A 23,961-nucleotide genomic window follows, 5' to 3' on the forward strand; every position below is an offset into this window, starting at 1 on the left:
GAAGATATTAAAGATTTTTAATCGTGTTTAAGTTTACAACAAAGACTGGCTTGGCTGCTAAAACTCAGTGCTTATAGGGGCTGAAAGCATGCTTTTGGGAACAAGGTGAGGCACAGCCCCAGGTCTGAGGAGTGAGCAGGGCAGGAGGTATAATCTGCTCCTCCCCAACACCAGATCCAACCCACCTGGGGCCTAGCCTGGTCATCGGGGCCTAGCCTGGTCACCAGGGCCTGGCCAGGGAGCTGTTATTTCCCTGGCAGCAGCATATAGTTGGAAGGACGCTACTCCGGGCTTTGGGGCAGACTGGGTAGAAAGTGCCCTGGATGGCTCTGACCCCCAATTTTAGAAAAGGGGTTTGTAGCTTGGGAAAGGGGCTCTAAGGGTAAACAGCAGAGGGAAGAAGGGGCACTGAGTCAGACTCCAGATCAAGAGGGACCTTGGGGTTTGAGTGGTCAAAGCTTCGGGGCTGGCCACTGACTAACCTGGCCTCAGAGTGTTAAGGTCAAATCAGCGCCCCCCACAAAGCGGGACTGGACACAGGTCACCTGCGGCAGCTGGGCTTGGAGGCGCCTGACAGCAGCCATGCTAATGCCTGGACACATGGCCACATCCAACACCTGGAGTTGCTTGCACGCCTGCCCGATGGTGTCCAGGGTTCTGCAGGGAGGCCACTGGCTAAGTGCCTGGCCAGAGTGGGTCTGGCCCAGCCCTACCCTGGGGCTCCCTTTGCTCAGCATCTGTGCACGGCCACTCACTGCTCTGTGAGCTGACTGCAGCTAGACAACGTGAGGTGCCGCAGCCTTGGCCAGAAGCTGGCAGCCTGGGCCCAGCCCTCATCACTGAGGAGGCTGCAGTGACTCAATGCCAAGTGCTCAAGGCTGGGGCAGCCCCTGGCCACAGCCACCAGGCCCATGTCTGTGAAGGCTGGCAACAGGCTCAGTGACAACCTCCTGAGCTGGGGGAACTGGAGCACCTGCAAGGATGGGGGTGCAAGGCAGTTGCAGCATGGCACTGAGTCCAGGACTAACCCCCTTATCCCCAGCCAGAGCAGTGGCCATGGGCAGCAGGCCAACAAAAAAGGAACCCCCCCCACCATTTTTCCAAGAAAAACTGAGTGGGTCCAGGTCCCTAGGTCCAGGTCCCTAGCTCCAGCCCCAGTGTCCTCAGCCTATCCACAGCTCAGCCACACACCTTGGCCAGGCTGGCATCAGTCAGCTGACAGCAGGCTGTGAGATCCAGTTCCTGCAGAGCCCGCAGCACGAGCAGGGAGGGGCCCGCAGCCTGCTGCTGCTCGGGGCATGGCTGTGGGAAGAAGGCACCCCTGCTTCTCAGGCTCCCAAGTGCTTCTGGGGAGTGACTTAGCTGAGCCCAGGACCACCACTCTCATGAACTCTAGAGTCACATACCTGGAGCTCTTGTGTAGGCCCCTCCTTTGGCTCCCCCAGCCCTAGGAGCCCCCAGTCACGGAGCTCCTTACACCATGCCAGGCGCAGGATGGAGAGGTGCGTGAGGTAGGTGCAGATGGCCTGCACACTCCGGCTGCTGAGGGCCACACAGGAGGACAAGTCTAGCACTCTGAGGCTGGGGCCTAGCTCTGCAATTAGGGAGAGCACCGAGGCATCCTAGGAGGGAAATGCAAGAGTGAGCAATGGAGAGGTGGCTCTGCACCTGCAGGCAACAGGACACTACCAATGGAGCCCACGAGGGAGTGGACAAGGAAAGCCCTGGGGGTAGGAGGCCGGAAGGAGGATGCTGGAGGACAAAGGCCATGGCCAGAGCAGGAAGAATGCAGGTGGAAGTCTCTAGGTCCTGCCCTGCCATACTCTCAGTCCCTCCGAAGGGGTCAGCTTTGGCAACCCTCTAACATAGCTGATTGGACCAGGGCTAGAAATCTGAGCCATTAGATAAGCTCCCTGGAGAACTGGTTCAAGGTGATGGGTTGATGCAGCCAGGCCCCAGAGCAGCTGATGAGAGGAGAAGTTGGTGGGTAAGGGAAGGTAGAGGGTCAGATGGAGAGGCCATTGTAGGAATCAAGATTGAAAGATTTTTTTAGGTTGGGAGAGCCCAGGTCCCCCATTGAAGGGACACTCCACTAAAGAGAGAAAAATGGACATTGCCAAGACTGGGAAGCGACTCAGAGGGACAGGCTGAATTGTTGAAGGGAAATGACCTTGCTGTTCCCACATATGACCACCCTCAGGCCCGCCAGCTGCACCCTCTTCTGCAGAACCTTGGAGCTCCTTTCCCAGGACTTGGTTCCATCATTGCTCTCACCAGCCTTGCCTATCTCCACAACACTGGCTCTCAGGGAGCTGAGCACCTGGTTTGAGAGGCCCGTGCCACCTCATGTCTGTGTCACCCAGGTCTCTTGGCTCTCCCTTTACTTGGGCCCCAGTGGGGACTAGGGGGAAAGAGAGCTGGCAGCAGCACTGTCCAGGCCCTCTTCCCCCTTCAGATGGTGTCCCAAATCCCATTCTCCCTACTATTCCTTGGACGCCAACACAGTAACTCCTCCCCACCACCACATAGCAAGGCCCGAATCCCTGTGGAGGAAGGCAAGGGGTGGCATGCTCACCTTGAGCAAGGAGCAGTAGGCCAGGCTGAGGGAGGCCAGTGGGGGTGAGGCTCTGCATGTGGAGCCCAAGGCCTGGGCCAATTCGCGCCCACTCACCAGGCAGCACTCGGCCAGGTCAAGGCTCCGCAATTCCCGCAGGCCCCCCAGGGCCTTGCAACCGGTGTCTGTCAGCCGCTGCAACCTTCTCAGGCTCAGGTTCTGCAGGTGCCGCAGGCCCCGGCTCACAGCCAGGAGTGCCCCATCGGCCAGTTCTGAGCAGCCACTGAGGTCCAGGGAAGTAAGGCCTGGTTGCTGGCGGCAGAGGGTAGCCACAGCTTCTGTGGACAGGTCCCTGCAGCTGTGCAGGCTCAGTTCCTGCAGCTGCAACCCAGCTACCTGGCCCAGGGCCTGCAGGGCCTCGGGGAGCAGGCCCGTGCCGCTGAGGTCCAAGGCACGCAGCTTGTCAGCCCGCTCCTTCACAAATCGCAGCAAGTTACTGAAGGAGAGGCGTGAAGGATAGGAGTCCTGGGGGCCCATGGAGCCTCGGGCAGAGCCCAGCTCGAAAGTGAGGTGGCAGTAAGCCAAGGAGAGGCACTCCAGGCTGGGGGCACAGCTGCTGAGCCGGTTGAAGCTGGGGTCAGACAGATCCCGCAGGCCAGCCAGGTTGAGCTCCCGGAGGCCATGCAGAGCCTCCCGGACCCGCTGTGCCATCTCGGGCTGAGCCAGCAGTGTGCCTGAGGTGAAGAGGCTATTGCAGCCACTGAGGTCCAGCGTACGCAGGGTAGGGCATCTCAGGATCAGAGCCACGAAGGAGGCCTCTGTGGGGCTGCCCCCACCCAGGCACAAGCTTTGCAGGTGTGGGCCCAAGTGGTTGGCAACAGACTGTAGTACCTGGTGGGAAGCTGGCGAGCCATCCAGGTTGGTCAGACTGATGGATGAGATGCCCCGGATGCCCAGGCTCCTGATGGCCGGGAGGGAGGTGGAGGACACGGGGATGTTGTATCGCACGTTGGTCTATGGAGCAGCAGCAGACTTGGGGTTAGCCCCAACTTCAAAGGGAACTGGGCCAGGGGTCTGGTGCTAAGAGTGGCATGCCAGAGATTGGGGGCTGGACAGGGAAGGACTCCTTGACAACAGGGGCCCACCACGGCGTGAGGGGGAGTATGGGTGCAAAGTGGGAGTTGGGAAGAAGTCAAGTGTTGGGGGAGGATAAGATTGGATGCCTAGGGAGGGGCAGGAACAATGTCGGGAATTGATCCAAGCACAGGGTTGGGGGATATGATCTGGAAAAGCCCAACAAGACCCCCAACAAAGCAAAGTAAGTTGGACCCCAATGTTTAAACCTTTCAGAAAGAGGCCCCAAGATCCTTGAGACTGGAATCACTTCCTATAACCCCCTGTGCCCTAAGGGGCAGGCAGTAAGGTCTAGGTCCTCTGGGGGCCTAGTGTGTCTGAGTCATGTAAATGTTTACCTAAGTTTTTCGTGTGAAAGCATGTACACACTCCTGTGTACTAATACTCGTGGGGCCTCCTAGTCTTAAGCCCTGGACCCATTAAAGTTCAAGAGGTCCTTGTGACCCCCATGGTATAGCTCTGGAGGAGTCTTCTGTCGGTCCAGTAAGAAAGGAGGAACCTCCCACTTGTGTGGGCAGGAGCCACTCAAACAAATTTCAGGATGCCAGGGAAGGTGAGCACACTCTGAGTGAGTGAAAGCCAAGAGGCAAACTCAGGGCTAAGTCATTATGAGAATAAACTGCTTGTGTAGGAGTTTGGGGAGCCCCCAGGTTTTCACTGACCCACCCCACATCTGGTACCAAAGGCAAGTTGGTACAATTTCTGTGGGGGAGGGAAAGCTTGGTTTCCAAAGTCCTCGCCCCGTTTCTCTTCCTCTAGCAGATGCCCCGGTGGGAGATGGCTCGTAAGGTATCAAAATGATCCCGATTCAGGAGAGCAAGCTCCCTGGGAAACTGCAGAAAACAAGCTGAGGTCCCTGCTTGGATTCCACAGAATATCATCAAAGGGAACATGGGCGGTCAAAATTATATGTCATCTGTGGCCCTGAAAGATGCTTATTAATGGAATTCTCCACAGGTGTGGAGAAGCCAGCCTCAGCTTCTGCTGGAGAGTATCCACCTGGCCTCATGGGAAGGAAGGTGTGGCAAGAGGTGGGGGCCATGTCAGGGGTCACTGAGCTCCCTTTCTAGACCCCATTCCAGAGAGGGGGCATTGTGGGTGAGGAGCATGCTCTGTGGATCACTAGGTGGGTCAGGGAGGGGAAGATGGTGGGCAGTGAGGACTTCCAAGGGTCTAGGTCCATCTGTCATATATGAGGAGTATGTGAGGTGAGGAGGGAGATGGAAAAGGTCTGAGAAGAAAGGTTTTAGAAAGAGCAGGTAAAACACCCCTCTAGCTGCCTCCCAGCCTGCTGGGCACATGATTTCACTTGATGAAGAAAGTGCACTGTGGTGGGGGAATGGGGTGGTTGCTGAGGCAGCCGGCCTGGTCCTGCCACCCTCACCAGTCACATGCCCACCGGTTCCCCAACACAGAGGCCCTCAGAACCCCTGCAGGTGTCAGCTTCCATCTTTCCTCCTGCCTGAGCTTCAGTGCTCCCATCTCCCTGCCTCCCTGTGGACAAGACAAGGGGGGCAATGGCAGTCACCTCCAGTCCCATGTCTAGGGCTAGATGGTACAGCAAGAGGTAGTAGGACCTGGCCTGAAGAACTTCCAGCTCTTGGGGATTGGGATGGATTTCAGAACACCTCTCCCCTGCCTTCTTTTGCTCCCTGCTTTTGTTCTTTTCTTGGTGGGGATCAGGCATCCTCTAACACAATACCCAGGGGAGGTACCCTGCTCCTGAGTCAGTGGGGCTCAGGCTGCAGAAGCAGATTGTTATCCTTCGAGAGAGGTACCTGCTTCAGCGTCAGCCACTGTCCTCAAAGAGGAAAATTAGCCGGCATCCTGGAGTAAAGGCACAGTCATTTGGAAAGTGCTCCAAACATGCTAACACGGACATATACTTCTTGAGTATGAGAAGCCAGGTTTGGCCATACCCAATGAAGCTCCAGCCTGAGACCGCGTACTGTGTACACACTTGGTAAACCAGCTGACAGAGAAAACAGCCCCAGACTGGCCAGTTACTATGTGTCCTCAAGTCAATTCTGACTCGAGAGTGACCCATGTAACAGATTTAGAACTGCCTCATAGGTTTCCTAGAGATTATGGGAACAAATCTTCAGATCCTTTCTCCCATGGAGCTGCTGGTAGGTTCCAATGGGCAACCTTAAAGTTAGCAGCTCAGCTCTTACCCATTTCTCCCCCAGGGCTCCTTATCTACTCAGAATAGGAAGCCCAAGCTAGCATGCCTGCTGTCCTCCAGGGGACTGCCAGGAGCTTTCCCACTCTAAAGAGGAGTGAAAGGTGTGGGACGTTACAAATACCCCAGACAGGAGACGCTGGAGTGGGTAGAACTGGGCTGGTCTGGGTTCTTGCCTCATAGTGACCAACCCAGAAGCAGGCAACCAGGCTTTCCCCATCCCCCAATCTCCAAGGAGCAGAGACTGTGTAGTGCTGCCTTTGTCTACCTTCTTACTGAGGAAAATTGGGATTAAGTGAACAGTGGAGACAGGGCACGGGAGCATGAAGTCACCATCCTAGGATGCCTCATAAACTTCAAATGCAGAACTTGCGTACCTTTTTGTTCATGTGTTATCTCCCTCTATTTCACACAAATTCCTTGGGAGCTGTTGTTCTCTCAACCTTACACCCCCCAGGGCCCAACAGTGACCATCCCAAACTTCTCTGTGCGAGGCCCTGGCCTCCACCTCCTCTCTCTCTCTCTCTCTGTGCGAGGCCCTGGCCTCCACCTCCTCTCTCTCTCTCTCTCTCTCTCTCTCTCTCTCTCGAGAGAGAGAGAGAGAGAGAGAGAGAGAGAGAGAGAGAGAGAGAAAATGAAGTTGGCCTCCAAGCTCACACAGCAAGAGACCATCAGGCACAAATGTCCTCCTTAAACCTTTTCACATTTCCAGCCACCTGAAGAGCAGCAACATCCTCCCATCTAAGACCAAGCCTTGCATGCTGGAGCCCATCTCTGCCATGTCCCTTGAGCCCTTTCATCCATCATTCCTAACCTCTTTCCTCCCACCACTCACCCTTCCTCTGGTTGCTCACTCCCCTCACCATATAAACACATGTGATTTTTCTCTCAATGAAAACCCTGCTGTCTTATGTTAATGAAGAATGACCAACTCAGAAAAGGATGGTGTGCATGATTGCAAAGTTGAAGAAGGTAATCAGTGTCGCTGAACTATACCTGTAGAAACAGTTGAAAAGTTCTGCCGTGTATATTCTCAACAACAATAAAATAATTTATTAAAAAAGCAAGTCCACCTCAACCTCTCATTTCTTCCTGTTTATTTCCTTCCTTTCATAATGAAATTTCTCACAAATGAGACCACTCTCTCTACACCTCCTTCCTTCTCTCATTCTCTCCTCAACTCACCTGGCTTTTGTCTCCAAATGCCAAATGTTGAGAAGCTATTTGGGGGTCTTTCTGGACATCTTATATAAAGGACACTACTTAAGCCCATACGGGGCCAGAACGACTCCACGGTAAACAACAACAACAACTTGTTTTCTGTTTTGCTTAAGTTGGTGCTATTTGACACATTCATCCACTTGACCCTTTAAACACTCTCTGCCTTTGACCTCTGTGCTCTTCTTTTCTGGAAGGTTCTCTTCCCATCCATGCCCTCAGACTGCCATCCTCCACTGTGACCTCTTCATGATTTCTCTGGGAGAAGTTACTCGGGTTCATGGCTTCAACTTCTTATCTATTCTTTAATGATACCTGAAATCTGTTTAGTATCCAGACCCTTCTCTTGAATTTCTGACCCGAAATTCAACTACCAACTGGACCTCACCATCTACAAGTCTTCCACTTGAAATTTTTAACATGTCCAAAGTCAACTTCCTCTAAAGAGTAAGATAAGTAACACCAATGGGTAACTCAACAGCAGGCTCTACTTACACACACGTACTATATGACAAAGGAGGAATTCCAACCGGAGGGTAAGGGAATCATTACACCTACATGGTGTTTGGACTACTTGAAAAATATTGTTTAGCTCCTTACCTTGCAACATAAATCAAAAGAACTTTTACTACTAAAAAGTTCATGAGAAAACTTAAAACCATGAAACAGAAGGAAACTATATGAGTTCATATTTATCAAATCTCTGAAAAAGTAAATGGCTGCTAAGTTTCAAAAACAATGGACGAAATAAAAAAGACAAAGATGTTTGGGATCAATAATATAAATGCTTAACTTTTGTATCTCACGAATAAACACAGTTCTATCAATCAGGTGAAAAGGCCAACATACTAGGGATACATTTGAATACACAGGCAAAGGATTCATATCTTTAATGCGTAACAAGTTCATGCAAATTGTTAAGAAAAATAATAAAGTCCCAATAGTGGATAAAGAACATGAATAAACAAAAGAGGGAAAAACAAATGGGTAGCTAATGAGAAAAATTGTTCAACTTCAGCAATAATCAAAGAAAGAGAAATGAAAACAATGAGCTCTCATTCCTTGCCTCTCAACCTAGCAAAAGTGACTGCAGTTTTCCTATGCTTAGTCCATTCTGCACTGCAGAGCTCCAAACACAAACCAATGTATCACTACCTGGCTACCAATCCTGCCAAGGTTCCACAGTGGCCACTGGGAGAAAGCCCAAGTTCTGCTTTCTGGCAAACCTGTCAGCCTGTAGTCTAAAGCCGGCCCTCTAGTCTCATCGTCTAGCACATTTCCCTCATACATCTAAGCTCCTATCCTTTGAAACTTTTTGTGTGGTCATTTCCAGAATGGTTCTACACCTTGATGCCTTCCTTCACCTGTGTTGTTAACAGTCCTGGAAGCCCAATCTTCCCCTACATCCTATTCCTCCAGGAAGCCTTCCTTGATCATGCCAGTTCTTTGAGACTCTCTTCTTGGTCCTGTTGCACCCTTTCATTTCTATGCTACAGCCCTGAGCACATGGCTGTGGTCATCCATGTACCTGTCTTCTGCTTTACTGGACTCTGAGCTCTTGGGGGGACTATGTCTCACTTATCCACACAGTCCCAACAGTGTCCCCAGAGTCACTCAGGAAGTGTTGGTTGAACGAATGAATAACCAAGAGGTGGATAGGTGATGAATGTGCAGGGCCAGAAAAAAGCTGAAACGAGAGAGAACTGAGAACAGGTCAGGTGAGGGTGGGCACCTTACCTCCCGGAGAGCATTCTGGGCTGCAAAGTACCAAGCCCGACTCACGAGGGAGGCCTCTTTCTGATCTGACAGAGGCAAGAAGCTCAGAATATAGGTGAGAATCTGAGGGAAAAGACAGGGCATTAGGGCTGTTAGTGCTGGTTGTTAAGTGCTGTCGAGTCCATTCCAACCCATAGCGACCCTGTATCGTGTTTCCAAGGAGCAGCTGGTGAGCTTGAACCACTGACCTTGCATGTCAAATGGCTTTGTAGTCTGACGCATTAACCCACGGCGCCACACCAGGAATCCACTGGGGGCCCGTAGAACCTACTAAAACGGATAGTACAGTGGGGCTAAGGGAACAAGAGCACTAGCTTCTAGTCCATCTTGGATCCTAAGCTGAGCAGAGTCTGTCTTTCTCTCCAGGACCCAGGTATTTTACTATGAACAAATCTTTCTTGAGCCCAGTCTGAGTGCAGGCTTCTACAACTGGCACAAATCAAACTTTCTGCCTAATTCGGTAGAAGGAGCCTGGGAATTGGGGCTAGATAATGTAGTTCAAACCCTTATTCTGTCAACTGATCTCTCTGAGCTTTGTTTTTCCTTATCTTCAAAGTGACAATTGTGGTGAGATTTAAATGCTTGTTATGAGAATGAAAAAAATGTACTTAAGTGCCTTGCATATCCTCTGGAATATAACACATAGCCAGCTAGTATCATTTAGTTCATTTAGACTTTTCTCCCTTCTCAGTCTAGGTTGGTGGGCCTTCACAGTTATAACAAGAGAAGTGAAGAGAACTCCAATTCTTCTTATATCCCAGCAAGGTCTTCTCATGTGACCCTCAGGAAGCTAAACTACTTCCTCCTGTTACACAGGTCAGGTCCTGAGATGGTGCTCTTTCTCGCTTCCTTTCAACTGCCACTTGCTTCCTACATATAATGCCAGCAAGAGTCAGTCTGGGAGGCTCAGACCCTGGCTCTAACTTACACTCTATGAGGCTAGAGATGGTGGGGTTAGGCACTGGGAATGAGGTTGCCTATGAAGCCAGGAACAATTTGATATGAACTGTTCTTTTCTTCTAGACTCTTTCCTTCCTGAAACTGTCTTTTAGTGCTCTAACTAGCACTCTAAATTCCTGTTTCTGGATTCTTCTGTGGGCCTTCTGATGTTTTATTCACTAAATAAATTTACCTGTATGGCTTCAACAGTTACTTCTATAGAAATGACCAACAATTCAAAATCCCCACCATTGTCCCACCATTCAGTGCTAATACAGAATGCTAACTGTCCACTGGCTCCTTCGCCGTCACCTTAATCTCAAGATATCCAAATATAGAAGAATAATCTGTCCTCAGTCCAAAACAGTCTCTTTCCCCAACTTTCCCCCTTCAGTGCCCACACTGTACCCTACCTGAAGGTCCTGAAATCAGTTTGGATTCTCCATGCTCTTTTGTCCTTTACTCCCAGACATAGATGTATAGCACAGGTTTTAGGTTAGGCTAACTTGTTGTTGTTGTTGTTAAGTGCCATCGAGTAGGTTCTGACCCAGAGCGACCCTGTATAGGGTTTCCGAGGTGCAGCTGGTGAGCTTGAACTGCCAACCTTGCAGTTCAAACAGCTTTGCAGTCTGGCTCATTAACCCACACCAGGACCCCTAAGCTAACTTGTTGTTGTTGTTGTTTTATGTGCCGTGGAGTCGGTTCCGACTCATAGCGACCCTGCACAGGGTTTCCCAGGCTGTAAATCTTTACGGGAGCAGAATGCCTCATCTTTCTCCCGCGGAACAGCTGGTAGTTTAGAACTGCTGACCTTGCGGTTCGTAGCCCGATTCGTAACCACTACGCTACCAAAGCTAACTTAGACTCCTTCAAACCTCAGCTCTACTACTTCCTAGCTGTGTGTCCTGTCACCTTGGGCAGGATACTTCACCTGAGCCTTAGTTGTGACATTTGTAAAACAGGAATAGTAGAATTCTAGAGCAAAGTCTTGTGGGGATACAATTAGATAACATATATAAAGTGTTTGATACCTAGAAGATGTTCCATAAATGGCTACTATTGCTTAGCCACCTTAGCCCAAGACTTGATCACCTCACACCTAGATTCCATCCACTGTCTTCTACCTGAACTTCCTGCCTCCAGGGTCATCTTGTTAATCCATTCTACACAACTGTCACAAGGTTAATTTTCAGAACACAGTTTTGAGCCCTGGAACACCTCTATGAAAACCTTAGGGCTCCCCAGTACCCTCAGGACAAACCCTCCACTCCTGGATCAATATAACCAGGAATCCACACTCAACTGGGTCCACTGACCCCAAAGCATGTCTGACAAATATGGCACGTCCTACAAACACAGAATGTCTATTGCCTTTTGCTTATGTGGGCCTCTTTTCTGGAATGCTTTTCCTGAAGCCTGACCTCAGCAGCTCATTCTAATTTCTCCTTCTCTTCTCTGCTTCTGCACAGCAAGAGGTACTCAGGTAATACTGGATTGAATTAAGGATGGACTAGCTCAGTCCTCTACCTCAATTCTGACCTAAGATTTATTCAGGGAAGGGGTGCGGAGATAAAGCAGATCATTATCAAGAAGATAATGACTGGGTAGAACAGGCTTGAGGGTCAGGGAGGCTAGGCAAAGGGAGGAGAGCACTGATGGGGACTCTGACTGTCCATCATAGTGACCCTGCAGGACAGAGGAGAACTGCCTCAGAGGGTTCCAATGGCTGGAAATCTTTACAGAAGCAGACTGTCACATCTTTCTCCTGTGGAACAGCTAGTAGGTTCAAACCTTTAACCTTTTGGTTAGCAGTTGAGTGCTTAACCACTACACCACTATTAGTCATAATTTACCATAGTTTTGTTTTGGGACTGTCCCAGCCCTCATCCCTAAAATGAGGAGGAAGCCTGAGGTAAGACAGAGCTGACACAAGGAGCAAAAGGAAGAGTAAGCTTATCCTCACTGAGGGGAAGGAACACTACTAGACCTTGAGTTGAGATTGGGTGGGGTAGGATGGTGTTGGGAGGGAGGGGATGGACTTTCTAAAGGGGCTATCAGATGCAACATAAGGATGGAGCCACCATCCCATGAATCCATCCCAAGGAATCTTCAGAGACATGACTGGTCATTTTTGAGTCTGTGGGAATACAGTGGATATCCTCTAAGTCCAAATGGAACTGAGATGCCATCTCAGGGGGCTCATTCCAAGACTGATGTGAAAGGGTGGTTTGTCTTTGTAGGAATCTCGGAGAGGGCTACTAAATCTATTGCAAAAGGGATGGAGAGGTCATTCCAAGAGGACACTAATAACAAAACCTGTTACCCCTCTGACCTATCAAGGTGGAGTGGATTTGGCCCAGGCTAACTGGACAGACATGCCATGGAGGAAAAGGCCTGCGCTCACTGAAGGAACTCAGAGTTCATACTGGTAGTTGATAGGGAAGGGGCAGTCTATCTCCCACCGCCAGAGGGTGGGTACAGTCATTTCTCAAGGCGAAGGGAATGGAGCCGACCATTCCAAGGAGTCAATGAGGATATGATCCATTACCCTTCAGGGATGATGGGATGGAGCGGATATCTAGAAATGACGGGAAGGAAAAGGCCATCTCAACAGAAGAAGGGTAGCAGAGGGCCTGGTCTCGCAGAGGTGACAGAGAAGCTATCTACTGTGACCCATGGAGAAGAAGAGGATGGTCTCCCAAGCTACGGGGACTAGTGCCCCCAAGACGAGACCATTACCCAGAGTTTGCCGATCCCGGGATTCGCCAGGCGGGTCGTTTCCGCCAGGCGGGCGGGGCCAGGAGAGCTGACAGCCCCTCCCCACAGTCCGGGACCCCGAGGGCGGGGCCTGTCCCGAGCCAGGCCTGAGGGCAGCCTCGTCTCACCTCCAGGGGCAGCGACTCCGCCATCGCATCCCCGACGCCTCCGCCCCCGCTCAAGGATGTCTGGGAAACGTAGTTTTACTGGTTATAGGGTGGGGCTTAGGAAGGATGTGTACTTCACTTCCGTCCTTTCTGCTGACGACTTTGGTGCGCACCGGAAGTGCCTGTATGCAGATGTGTTACTTACTAAGTGTGGTTTCGATCGCTCTCCCTGGTTCCCTGGGCTGGGCATTTGCGTCGCACCATGGCGGTGAGGAGGGCGGATCGGGTGGGGCCTGCATCAGCTAAGTGCCCCCGGGGCTGGGAGACTGAAAGCAGAGGAAAGACATCAAGGGATGCGGGGCTGGCCTGAGGGGGACGCCATTCTTTGGACCGTACTATTGCAAACCCGAGGGTATGAGGCGGGGTAGGATCGCACCAGACAGGTACCGAAGCGGGGCGCCATACCGAATCTTGAAAGTATCAGAATAGGCTAGAGATCTGGGAGGTCTGAAGGGAGTTGGCATCAGTGCAGACCTGCCTGTACCAGCAAAAACTGGAGAGGGGGCCCTATTCAGCTCACTCAGTAATCCCCCTGGAGGCGGCGTTAGCCCAAACCTAGGCTTTGCCAGGGGAGCTAGAAGCAGTATCAGAATGGTCTTAAATTGTTTAAGAGGAGGAGGCTGGTGGGTCATTGAGCTTTAGTCATTGAGCAGGATGGAATGGAATGGAAGTGGGGTGGACATCCCAGGGATTGTGCTAGGTTTGAGCACCATGGGGACCAGGCTGAGGTGTGGATGAAACTCTTTAAGTGGCTAGACTGGTAAAGGGAATAGGGAAGACCCTGGTCAAGGAGGGCTCTGACAGCATCTCATATTCCTGCAGCCTAAGGGCAAAGTGGGCACGAGAGGGAAGAAACAGATATTTGAAGAAAACAGAGAGACTCTGAAGTTCTACCTGAGAATCATATTGGGGGCTAATGTAAGTGCATGCTCCCATGCTCTCATTCTCATCCATGGCCCCATAGTCTTTAGCCCTGTTTAGGTATGTGACAACCAGGGCTCCAAAGAAATGGAGGTGAGTCCCAGCTGAATTTGAGAGCCCTTTTCACCCCAGGTACGCAGGGATTTCGCTGTCGAACTGGAGTCTGGGTACTCATGTCTCAGGGAGCAGGTCCCTTCTTCCCCTAACCCTTTAGGAACAATCTGGATCCTCCCATAACCTAACTCAACTGCTGGGGTATGTGTGTATGTGTGTGGGAGGCCAGTAGTTTGGGAGTGACCTCTGAACCCAGTCTGACTCTTCTTTTTGGTTGCAGGCCATTTACTGCCTTGTCACCTTGGTCTTCTTTTACTCATCAGCTTCATTTTGGGCTTGGGTAAGTGCTCCTCATCATGGGAACTGGATGGGTGCAGAATCAGTGGCTGGGCTTTGATACCCCCATCCTTGCCCTGCAGATGGCTCTGGGCTTTAGTCTGGCAGTATATGGGGCCAGCTATCACTCCATGAGCTCGATGGCGCGGGCAGCCTTCTCTGAGGACGGGGCCCTAATGGATGGTGGCATGGACCTCAACATGGAGCAGGGCATGGCAGAGTGAGTGTCCCCCACCACCAGCCCAGGTGAGCGGCCCCAGGGCTGGGGCTCTGGGGCCCAGATAGCCCAAGACCCACTGTTGCTTATAGCTCAGAAAGTGGAAAGGAGCTGAATGGGGCCATCTGTTCTCTCTGGCCCTTGCAGCCTCCCTTCTCTCCACAGGCACCTTAAGGATGTGATCCTACTGACAGCCATTGTGCAAGTGCTCAGCTGCTTCTCCCTCTACATCTGGTCTTTTTGGCTTCTGGTGAGTGAGCTGGGGGGTAAGAGTAGGGGGTCAAGAAGGGGAGAGGACGTCCAACCCTCTCCATCATCCATTCCCTGAGCCTACCTTAAAATCACCTTCTCTCCTCTAGGCTCCAGGCCGAGCCCTTTACCTCCTGTGGGTGAATGTGCTAGGCCCCTGGTTCACAGCAGACAGTGGAACCCCAGCACCAGAGCACAACGAGAAACGGCAGCGCCGACAGGAGCGGCGGCAGATGAAGCGGTTATAGCCATTGGCATTGTGGCCACAGGGGGCTGGACCTTGGGCAGCTCTTATCAGGATGCATGGCCCCCATGCCAGGAGCAATGAGGGCCCTGCCCAGGAGCCAGAGGTATTCTGACAGGATTGTTGAATAAATGGCTTAGAGGTGGCTAATGACTTTGTAAAGAGCTCTGGTAGCGTAATGGTTATGACTCGAACTCCTAACCTCAAGGGCAGCATTTTAAAACTACCAGCCATTCTGCAGGAGAAAGATGAGGCTTTCTGCTTCCATAAAGATTTACAGCCTCGGAAACCCCATACAGGGTCGCTAGGAGTCCCAACTAACTCCACGGCACATAACCAACCAACTAATCAATGACTTTGTGGGTGATGAGGGGCAGGGCAGGAGGATCCAGTCTTTTGTTGCTTTCCTCCCACCACAGTCTAGTGGGAACCTTGAAAGAAGAAGATCTTAGATTGACTATGAAATCTTTATTTTGCTCCATAAATCAAGGAGCTCACACATGCGTGCACACACACACACATACACACACACACAGAGGCACATATGGCTAATACTGCTCAAGGCACTGGCTCCTGGCCACAGAGTGGCACTGGTTTGGGAGGAAGCCCAGAATTCTGCTCTGGCCCCTCCTCACACTTTAGTCTCTGACACAGCAGGCCTCAGCCCTGAGGGGTTTCCTGGAGGCAGCACCTTTACACCTCCAGGCTGGGACCTTTGCTCAGTCCCAGTGCCTGCACCAGGTCATCTCCAAGCCCGCTCTTCAGCGTCCGTCTCACTGCAGGGACAGAGCACGGTTGGAAAGGGTTGGTGGGGTGAAGGCAGGTGGTAGGTGTGTGTGTGTGTGGGTACTCACAAGACTTGCGATTGCCACGGGAACGCTTGCGTTCCCTAGCCTCTAAGGCACGGGGACTGCTCTTGGTCACTGACTGCACCAGTAGGTCCATGATCTCATCTGAAGCGTCACTGGGTGAACCAGAGGCTAGTGGTTCTTCGGGGGGTGCAGTGGACGGCAGCACTGGTGTGGGTGTCCCAGGGGAGCTGCTCTGCACCATGCCTGAGGGAGACCGGACAGGGAGATCAAGCCAAGGTAGCCCACAGCCCACTCCCCCCAGTGGCCACAGGCCCCACCTCTGCTGCGGCGGCCATGTGTAGTGTTCTCAGGTCTACTGGTCAGCACACTCTTCATGCTAGCATGACTGTCGGCATCACCCTGTCCGGGCCCACTACCCACGGCCACTGGGATAGCTGGGATGCTGGGAGTCTCCCCAGCTGCCACACCTGAAAACTTCTCTGTCTGGAGAGGGGAGAAGGATGAGCAGGGAGGTGGGAAGGGAAGCTAGAAGGTTGAGAGACCTGGAAGGGGTACCCACCTCAGTGATCATTCGACCCCGAGTCTTGTTGCGCTCACGGTAGGTGGCCCGCTTCTTCTGTTGCTGAAGCACTCGTTCACGGCAAGTCCGATACTCGAGTGCAAACTCCCGCAGTGTGTGGCAGAACTGCATGATGCGTACCTCTCGGGCTGCTGGGGCTGCATAGCCTAGGTAGAGCAGGAAGGCGTGGAACCTGGGGAGGGGGGCGAAGGCATGGTTTGGTGTCTGAGGTAGGTGGTGGCAGCCCTGCCTTTCCCTGGCCCATACCCCTACCTGTTGCAGACCCGACGGTGCACTATCCGAAGCATGTTAACACGGCGGGCACACTGTGTCAGAAAGTGGGTGAGGCGGGAACGCAGGGCTGGGGCCAACTCGTGCTTGGCTAGGCCCCGCAGACTCTCCTCAGCTGCCCTGCTCCGACACTCCAGCTGTCCTAGATTCTCGGCCAGCTGCTCAAAGTCCACCTGGAAAATTCAGGGGTGGGGGTCCACCTGTGTGCTCTCTCCCCGTAAACACACAGACACTGCAGTAGGCTGCCTCTATCACAGGCTGGCCTGAGCCCTGAGGACACAGCTGAGATTTGGCCCCAAGGTCTAATGCAAGAGATGGACACATCTGTTGGATTCTGTGGGAAGCACGGGAGGTTTCTGTGAGGAAGTGGCAGCTAAACCCAGAGACTGAGTGGGCCTGGCCAGGCCTGCAGAAGAGTGTTTCTGGCAGAGGAGGTGGCCCACACAAACACCAATAGCCTGAGGATGCCCTGGCTCAGCAGGCCAACTAAGACTGTAAAGGGAGCAGCTGGTCCCAGGAAAGGGTTTTCCTGTGCCTGGACCAGACGGAACTAAGCCCCTGGCTGGTGCTGACCTTGGCACAGCGGGCCAGGGCAGGGATTTCTGAGTAGAGGTCGGAGGAGTCGGGCTGAGTCTGGAGCACCAGGGAGCAGAGATGGTGTAGCAGTGACTGCCGGCGCACTGTGTCCTTCACCTCAGACACCTTCTCCAGGTAGCTCAGCTCAAAGCCGCTGCTCTGAAAGGATCTCATCTGAGTCTGGGTCTGGCCAGCCAGAGCCCCGACTCCAGCCCCCATGTGCTCTCACTCACCTGGGAACCATTGAGGAAGTTGCCCACCGCCAGCAGCGTGGCCAGGATGCGGCGGAAGGTGGCATTCTGCACTAGCTGTTCCATGCCCATTTTCAAGTCAAACAGTGGCTCTGCAATTTCCTGGTGTGGGGGACCAGCAGCCCTCAGATTATATGGTCACCATGCTCTCCTGTCCCCTCTGACTGCCCTACCCCATGACCCAGATACCCGTTCCATGCTGTCATAGTCTAGCTTGAAGGCCCAGAGTTGTAGGCGGGCGGCCAGGCCCCCGATGGAGGCGAGGGTCAGCAGGAAGTTCTCGGCTGGGCCCAGGGGTATGTCAGGGTTGGTCAGCTGCGCCTCCTCAATCTTTTGCCGCTCATCTTCCGTGGGCATCATGGTCAGTAGTTTCTGAAGATGGAGCCACCACCCCACATAGACCCTTCAGTGCTGGCTGGAGGTCTCAGACCTTTGACTATTTGGGGGAGTTGCAGGGTCTAGGGACTGCCCTGCATAAATGACAAGCCCACGTACCTTCCCCACCCAACTTGAGGGACAGGAAATGCCAACTAACCAAAGGAAAGACAGGACCTCCCACTTCCCACAGACACTTTCTGGTACCCCCACCTCAATGCCATCCTTGCTGACAGCAAACTCGTCAAAGTTGAGCAGGGCAGCCTTGATGACGTGCACAGGTGGCAAAGTTGTCAGGCCTATGTTGATGGCATTGCTGCGCTTGGGGTCCAGCACTGTGGTCATTGTCCGGCGGCCTTCACCAGCTTTCTGCAAGGGTGGGAGAAAGGCATTATAGGATTGGAGAGGGGCCTGGTTGGGGCAATAATCCAAGAGGGTATTCCAGGGCCCTCCTTTAAATGACCGACTAGTGGGATACCCGTAGAAGCAGGGCTCTGGGATGTGAAAGGCATTGGAAAAACTTATACAAGAGAACTTGGAGAAGTTTCTGTTCCTCTTTTTGTCTCTCTTTCCCCATCTGGGAACTAAGTGGTCAGCTGCAGACATGAGCTCGGAGTCCTCCTCCCACTCCACTGGGGTTATCTTGCAGATGAGAGTAGATTCACCTTGGAGGGCAGCACGTCCTTGGCACGGGACTCGAACAGGTGTTCCAGCCGAGCGGTGTCCACCAAGACAGGCTCCAGTGAAGCCCACAGAGTAGGACAGGGCCCAAAGCGGCCCCCAGAGCCTCCAGGGCCCCCAGCCGCCTTCAGCTCCCGCCAGAAGAGCTTTACTGTCTTCCTCTTAGTGGGGAGAGCTGGGCCATCAGGAGCTGATGGAGAAAGTAGGGAAGCCAGGGGTGGTGGTGGTGGAAAGGGGCCTTTGGTTGGTGGGGGAGGTGGGGGTGGAGGAGGTGGAGGTGTTCCTGATAGCAGGGGTGGTAGGGGCGGGGGAGGTGGGGGTGCTCCTGAGAGCAGGGGTGGCGGAGGTGAGACCCCTTTCACGGCCTCCACAGATTCCAAGTTCAGTATGTCCTGGTCTTCATCCTCCCCCAGATCTGAGAAGTCCAGATCCCCAATGCAGAGCTTGGGTGTGTGGGTACGGAGCTCCCGACTGGGCGCAACCTCAGGAATTGGTGAGGTCAATGGCTCCTTGGGCTCTGGTTCAACACTCTGTTGGGCCCAGAGAAGTCGGGAAACAGGGCTCTGGGGTGTTTTAGGGGTAGGGACAGGCTCTGGGGAGCTCCATAGTTCCCGGGTATCTAGAAAGAGGGAAGCAGTTGTCAGCATCACGTGCCCTTTGGGGCAGCAGGGCAAAGGGTGGATCCTGCCCACCAGCCTATTCACCTGAGTGTCCATCGGCCTCATCAGGCATGGCACCAGCCAGTGTCTCTGCACGGCCCTGGGCCAGCGCAGCCTGCTTCTCTGTTTCTGCTGCCGCTACATTCTCCAGGAATCGGGCTCTGGAGGGAAGCACTTATCAGTGGGGATGTCGAATCGCAGCCCCTGCCCAGGTGTGCACATGCCTTGCTGGGCCCCTGGGCACTGCCCTCAAATGCAGGCACACACAGACATACAGGGAACAGTCCATGCGCTGAGCAAACCCAGGACCTGTCCCCCAAAGCCAACCCATTCCACATCTGGTGAGGGTCAACATCCAACCGGGCATCCCCGGGCAACATACAGGGAGAAATTCTACTTAGTGGCCAATCTGCAGCTTTGCTGCTGTCCATGTTTACTGTCCTGAATCCAGACAAGGACCCTTAGGGGAAAGGGATAGCTGTCTCATTGGGCACATCAGGTTGTCCCTCCTTAGTATCTAGAAATTTCTAAGAGCTATAGCTCATGCCCAGAAAAGGACCTGGTACATGACAGGCACCCAGTTTATGGTCTGTCACCCTCACCCAGGTCCCTGCCTGCCTCGCATCCTGAGGTTACACCTCCATCCCCACACAACAGAGCATTCTAGATTCCCTGTCCTCTTCCAGAGCTGAGCACATGGGAGAAGGTGCCTTGGAGTCCACAGTCCCATTGCTGGTCTAAGCTGTTGAGGAAAGTATCACTATGGGAATACAGGGATCACTAGGACTCCGGTAACTGCTTCCCAGTGCTTAGTCCTTGGAGGACGGAGCGGACAGAGTTCTGGCAGAGGAGGAGCTTAAGAGGCCCCCAGTTGTGGCTGCAGCAGGTCTATGGAACCCTGGCCAGGGAAGCAATGCTGAAGCCCTGAGCACATGGCAGGCCTGGTGGGCTGGCCTCTGTACTTACTCCAGCCTGGCCTGCCCAGTAGGGGGCTGGGGGACAGGTGGGCTCTCAGGGGCCCTGGGAGGGAAGGGGTGAGAGGAAAAGATGATGCTGCTGGTACCGGTTCAATCCCAAAGGCTACTTGCTCCCACACAGAACTGGGCAGTGATATCAGAGGGATCTTCCCTGACCAGTGGGAAGAGGTGAGGGTGGGAGAGAGACTGATAGGAAGTCGGGTGCGGTTAAGAGACCACAGTGGAGCAGAACAAGAGACGGGAGGAGGGACAGTGACAGAGAAACAGAAGATGACAAGAGGCAAAGATAGACTGCCAAAAAGAGACGATGAAGAGAAGGCACAGGAGAAGGGAGCCAGTCAGAGCTGAACCCCAGCTCCAGCGGTCACTTACCAAACAGGAACAGTTTGGTGAAGTCTGGAAAGAAAGAGAGAAAGCACGCGTTTGCGTAGAGGAGGCTAAGGGCGCCTGGGAGGGGCACAGAGCAGGACGCAAAGCGGAGGGACAGCTGGAGAGAGGACTCCCGGCGCGGCTGCCATGTACCGACTTACTTGTAGACACTTCGCTCACAGGAGTTGTCAGTTGCAGGTGTCGTGGAGATGCTAGGGAAGAGGGTCACAGAGGAACGGAGGCCAGAGGCTGGGTCCACGAGGCTGGAGGTAGGTGCTCTCAGCTGGGCAGGGCCCAAAGGGCAGGAGGCGGGGCTTACCGGTGAGGCGGGGCCTGTGGAACTGGAGGCGGTGCCAGTCAGAAGGACACAGGTCACCCCTGCTCACCAGACTCCTTCCCTTCAGCGTGGGCAGGTTCTTACCCAGGCTCTGGGGTCCGCACTGCAGTGCTGCCTCCACCTTCCAGAGATCTGCGACTCCTCTTGCCCTCTTCTGACGACGGCTTTCGGCGCTCTCGCCGTCCACCCGCAGCGACTTCCTCGAGGTCTCCATCTTCCAACCGCAGGGCGCTCTAGGGGCGGCACAGGCCGGAGGGTATGTGGAGTGGGGTGCGTTGGGAACTGTGTCCTCTCCTCTCCCGCCTGCCCTCAGTCAGACCCTGGCTGCTGGCCCACCTCGTAAAGCACCAGCTGTGTACGAAGGTCGAAGTCAGTGCCTGCGGTGCTCAAGTGTCGCTGGACCAGAGCCTCCATACCCTGCTGTTCCAGTGCGTCGGTCACGTCGTAGAAGGAATCCTGATCCGGGAGAGCGGCCAGTGTCTGTAGGGTGAGGACGAGAAGGCAAGGCTGAGGCCGGTGGGGTCCAGAGGTCAGGAGCCGAGGGGCCCAGGGTACATTCTGGGTCCCTTGCCCACACCTTGTTGATGAGGGTGACAGCATACACCAGCAGCTCAGGGTCAGCGCCATTTTTCTCCTCTAGGATGGATACCAGGTTGGCCCATGGGAGCGCACCTGTGGCACAGAGAGAGGGGTCATCACGGGATCTGTAGGGGAAAGGGCTCTGAGTGGTGGGGGAGGGAAGGACAGTCTCTGACCAGTGGTGCTGGCCACAGAGTTGACTGCACGGATGAAGAGTGGTGCATTGTTCTCAGAGTATTCCACAAACACCAGCAGCAGCTTCAGGGCTGTCTTCACCACCAAGCGGGACTAGGGAAAGAGAATACCACAAAAGAGTGGGGCTCACAGCTCTCTGTCAGCTCCTGGAGAGCAGGGGGAAGGGCTTCTGGGGCTGGACTCAAAGACAAAGAGGTGAGGCAGAAAGAACCTGCCTCAGGGCCCAGGCACTTCAGTGTCTTCTAGGCTTAGAGGAATCTCACATTCACTGTCATCCAGAAGAGGAAACTGAGGCCCAGAGAAAGGCAGTGGGACAAGGGTGACTGGGGTGGGATGGGGGGAGGTATACTTACCAGACTGGCACATAGTGTGTACAACCACTGCACGGTTTCACTGTGCGCCACCACCCCTAGCATCCCATCCACAAAAAGCATCAGTTGGCCCAGTGCTGGGGACACAGGGAGGAGAAGAGGTCAGTGAGGGAATCACTGGGGCAGAGGTCATGGAGGGGCAGGGGGGGGGGCGAAGGGCAGCGCTTACCTCGAAGGATGTAGCTCTGGTAATTGTGGTCAGCCGCAGCACCCACACGGATCAGGCAACTCAGCCCCTCTGAATGCACAAACTCAGGCACCAAGTCCTTGTCCTCCTGGGGGCACCATGGGGAAGTTTAGGGGGGCTCAGACTGGGCGCCTATCCCCAGCCCTCCTCTGGGCCTCACCTGGAAGATCTGCTTCAGTGAGAAGAGTGAGCGGCGGAGCTCAGGGCCACTGGAGCCATACAGCTTTTCTGTAGAGTGTAGGTGGGCATGGAACTCCCAAGAGGGCACAGAAACCCTCCTCCATTGGGACCCGATGACAACCCCAACCAGAGACTAGTTCATCCTCATACTTGAAATCCACCCCCAACTTTGGGCAGCCCTCACCACAGTCTAGCTGCATCATCAACCCTGGCCCTGGAGCGGGTGAGGATGAGGATGAGACACACTTTGTCCTATCTGCTCTGTACAGCACAGGTCTGAAAGAAACCGAGCCAGCTGGGTTGTGTAGGGGGAAAGTAGGGGAGGGGTTCTGGACACCAATGTCCTTATACATACTCACCCAAGATGGCATTGACCCTTACAGAGAGCTGGGTTCGCAAGATCAACGTGGGCTTCCGTCCTTTGCTGGAATCAAGTAGCCTTGTCAGCAGCTCCCAGTCCATTCCTCAGGGTCCCTCCCCCCATTCCAAGGCAGCCAAAGACCTCTCCATGCTAACCCTGGCCCAGCTCCTTCCTTCCCAGCTGCTCTTTCAAAGGTCCAAGGGTTGATCAGACAGGAGGATTTGCACAAGTACAGCTATCTCAGGCATGTGGGAGAGTCACTCCTGACACCCATCCTGGGCAGCAGGTAGTACTGGCCAGGTCTTGGAATTCCCCTGGCACAGTTCTCTGGGGCGGCAGGAGGTGACCCATGGCTCAGGCTAGAGATCGAGTTTCTTGGCTGGACACCTGAGCTTGTACCCAGGTGGGGGCAAGGGTGGGGGCAGCCTTGCTATTCTGACCTGATCTCTTCATAGAAGCCTTCCAGCATCTCCCGCTGCTCTTCCAGGGACAACTCGGGGTCCAGGTAGTATCCAGAAGGAGACACTTGTAGGGCACACTCTTCCAACTGGGGGCAAAAAGAGGAACTGTCAGGATATGGGTAAGGTTGCAGGAGTATGTGTGGACATTCCATGGACCCCTGCCTCCTAGTTGGGTGCTATTAGCACTGCCCAAAGATTTGGACTGAAGCTATGCTTTCATTTTTCAGACACCTACTACAGAATCAACTTGATGGCACTTAACAACAACAAAATGTAAGGAGTCCTGGTGTGGCACTGTGGGTTAATGTGCTGGATTGCAAAGTTGGTTTGAAGTACAAGGTCGGTGGTTCAAGCTCACCAGTCACTTCTCGGAAACCCTATACAGGGTCGCTATAGGTTGGAACCAATTCGATGGCACTTAACAACAATAACAATATTATATGCAAAGCCCCTAAGGTTGCCAGGCTTTCTGACTCTGTATTCTCTCCTGGCTCACACCTACTTATAACTTGGTTTCAGACAACTTTTTTGGGAAGCCTTCCTCAACCCCATCTGATAGCTTCCACACAGCATTACACAATCCCAGAAACTGGTATTCTCCTCCATGAACTCTGCTCTCTGTGTTCAGGTACTATGTATATATATGTTTTGTCACCTGTCACATCTGCATAGCACTTCTTGTTGTTAGGTGCCGTCAAGTCACAAAACACTGCGTGATCATGTGCCATCCTCATAATTGTTAAATTTGAGCCCATTGTTACAGCCACGGTGTCACTCCATTTCATTAGGGGGTCTTCCAAAGCATGATGTCCTTTTCCAGGGACTTGTTGTTGTTGTCAGGTGCCATCGAGTCGGAACCGACTCATAGCGACCCCATGCACAGCAGAACGAAACAATGTCCGATCCTGGGTCAACCTCACTACCACTGCCACACTTGAGTCCATCAATGATGCCACCTGGCCGATCCATCTCGTTAGGGGTCTTCCTCTTTT

At 53.4% G+C, this 23,961-nt stretch overlaps 3 protein-coding genes across 3 annotated transcripts in view; 1 reads left to right on the forward strand and 2 right to left on the reverse strand.

Moving 5' to 3' along the window:
* Window positions 1–488: 488 nt before the first annotated feature.
* Window positions 489–12,712, reverse strand: LRRC29 (leucine rich repeat containing 29). Its single transcript, XM_006863605.1, has 6 exons — window positions 12,689–12,712; window positions 8,826–8,927; window positions 2,526–2,866; window positions 1,192–1,321; window positions 756–973; window positions 489–657 (listed from the first exon to the last, which is right to left on the reverse strand). Exons 1-6 carry the CDS (start codon window positions 12,710–12,712, stop codon window positions 489–491), a joined length of 984 nt encoding a protein of 327 aa, XP_006863667.1.
* A 112-nt stretch (window positions 12,713–12,824) lies between these two features.
* TMEM208 (transmembrane protein 208) lies at window positions 12,825–14,889 on the forward strand. The gene is made up of 6 exons (XM_006863606.1): window positions 12,825–12,935; window positions 13,550–13,645; window positions 13,983–14,042; window positions 14,122–14,258; window positions 14,421–14,505; window positions 14,615–14,889. The coding sequence occupies exons 1-6, from the start codon at window positions 12,930–12,932 to the stop codon at window positions 14,750–14,752; spliced, it is 522 nt and encodes a 173-aa protein (XP_006863668.1). The 5' UTR covers window positions 12,825–12,929; the 3' UTR covers window positions 14,753–14,889.
* Window positions 14,890–15,441: 552 nt separating this feature from the next.
* The window catches only part of FHOD1 (formin homology 2 domain containing 1), a 20,656-nt gene continuing 12,136 nt past the window's right edge, over window positions 15,442–23,961 (reverse strand). Inside the window, exons 2-22 of the mRNA XM_006863607.1 lie at window positions 22,949–23,055; window positions 22,507–22,571; window positions 22,128–22,195; window positions 21,950–22,055; window positions 21,763–21,857; window positions 21,391–21,502; window positions 21,213–21,307; window positions 20,972–21,115; window positions 20,720–20,868; window positions 20,460–20,639; window positions 18,998–19,113; window positions 18,278–18,912; window positions 17,826–17,981; window positions 17,427–17,609; window positions 17,220–17,339; window positions 16,984–17,145; window positions 16,393–16,583; window positions 16,120–16,312; window positions 15,878–16,043; window positions 15,603–15,803; window positions 15,442–15,524 (exon numbers count right to left, since the gene is read on the reverse strand). Of these exons, the coding sequence (XP_006863669.1) occupies window positions 15,442–15,524; window positions 15,603–15,803; window positions 15,878–16,043; window positions 16,120–16,312; window positions 16,393–16,583; window positions 16,984–17,145; window positions 17,220–17,339; window positions 17,427–17,609; window positions 17,826–17,981; window positions 18,278–18,912; window positions 18,998–19,113; window positions 20,460–20,639; window positions 20,720–20,868; window positions 20,972–21,115; window positions 21,213–21,307; window positions 21,391–21,502; window positions 21,763–21,857; window positions 21,950–22,055; window positions 22,128–22,195; window positions 22,507–22,571; window positions 22,949–23,055 (3,327 nt within the window). The remainder of the gene's footprint in view (window positions 15,525–15,602; window positions 15,804–15,877; window positions 16,044–16,119; window positions 16,313–16,392; window positions 16,584–16,983; window positions 17,146–17,219; window positions 17,340–17,426; window positions 17,610–17,825; window positions 17,982–18,277; window positions 18,913–18,997; window positions 19,114–20,459; window positions 20,640–20,719; window positions 20,869–20,971; window positions 21,116–21,212; window positions 21,308–21,390; window positions 21,503–21,762; window positions 21,858–21,949; window positions 22,056–22,127; window positions 22,196–22,506; window positions 22,572–22,948; window positions 23,056–23,961) is intronic.

This window comes from Chrysochloris asiatica, unplaced genomic scaffold (genome assembly GCF_000296735.1).
Source record: "Chrysochloris asiatica unplaced genomic scaffold, ChrAsi1.0 scaffold00055, whole genome shotgun sequence".
In the NCBI taxonomy this organism is placed as follows: Eukaryota; Metazoa; Chordata; class Mammalia; order Afrosoricida; family Chrysochloridae; genus Chrysochloris; species Chrysochloris asiatica.

What these genes read in the sequence shown, in the direction of transcription:
- LRRC29 (XM_006863605.1), bottom strand. Translation starts at nt 12,712, where the DNA reads ATGGCGGAGTCGCTGCCCCTGGAG. An exon ending in CCCAGAATGCTCTCCGGGAG is followed by an intron (nt 2,867 to 8,825) that starts GTAAGGTGCCCA and finishes CTCTGCCGCCAG; the next exon opens with CAACCAGGCCTTACTTCCCT. An exon ending in TGCAGTCAGCTCACAGAGCA is followed by an intron (nt 658 to 755) that starts GTGAGTGGCCGT and finishes GCCTCCCTGCAG; the next exon opens with AACCCTGGACACCATCGGGC.
- TMEM208 (XM_006863606.1), top strand. An exon ending in GAATCATATTGGGGGCTAAT is followed by an intron (nt 13,646 to 13,982) that starts GTAAGTGCATGC and finishes TTTTGGTTGCAG; the next exon opens with GCCATTTACTGCCTTGTCAC. An exon ending in CAGCTTCATTTTGGGCTTGG is followed by an intron (nt 14,043 to 14,121) that starts GTAAGTGCTCCT and finishes CTTGCCCTGCAG; the next exon opens with ATGGCTCTGGGCTTTAGTCT.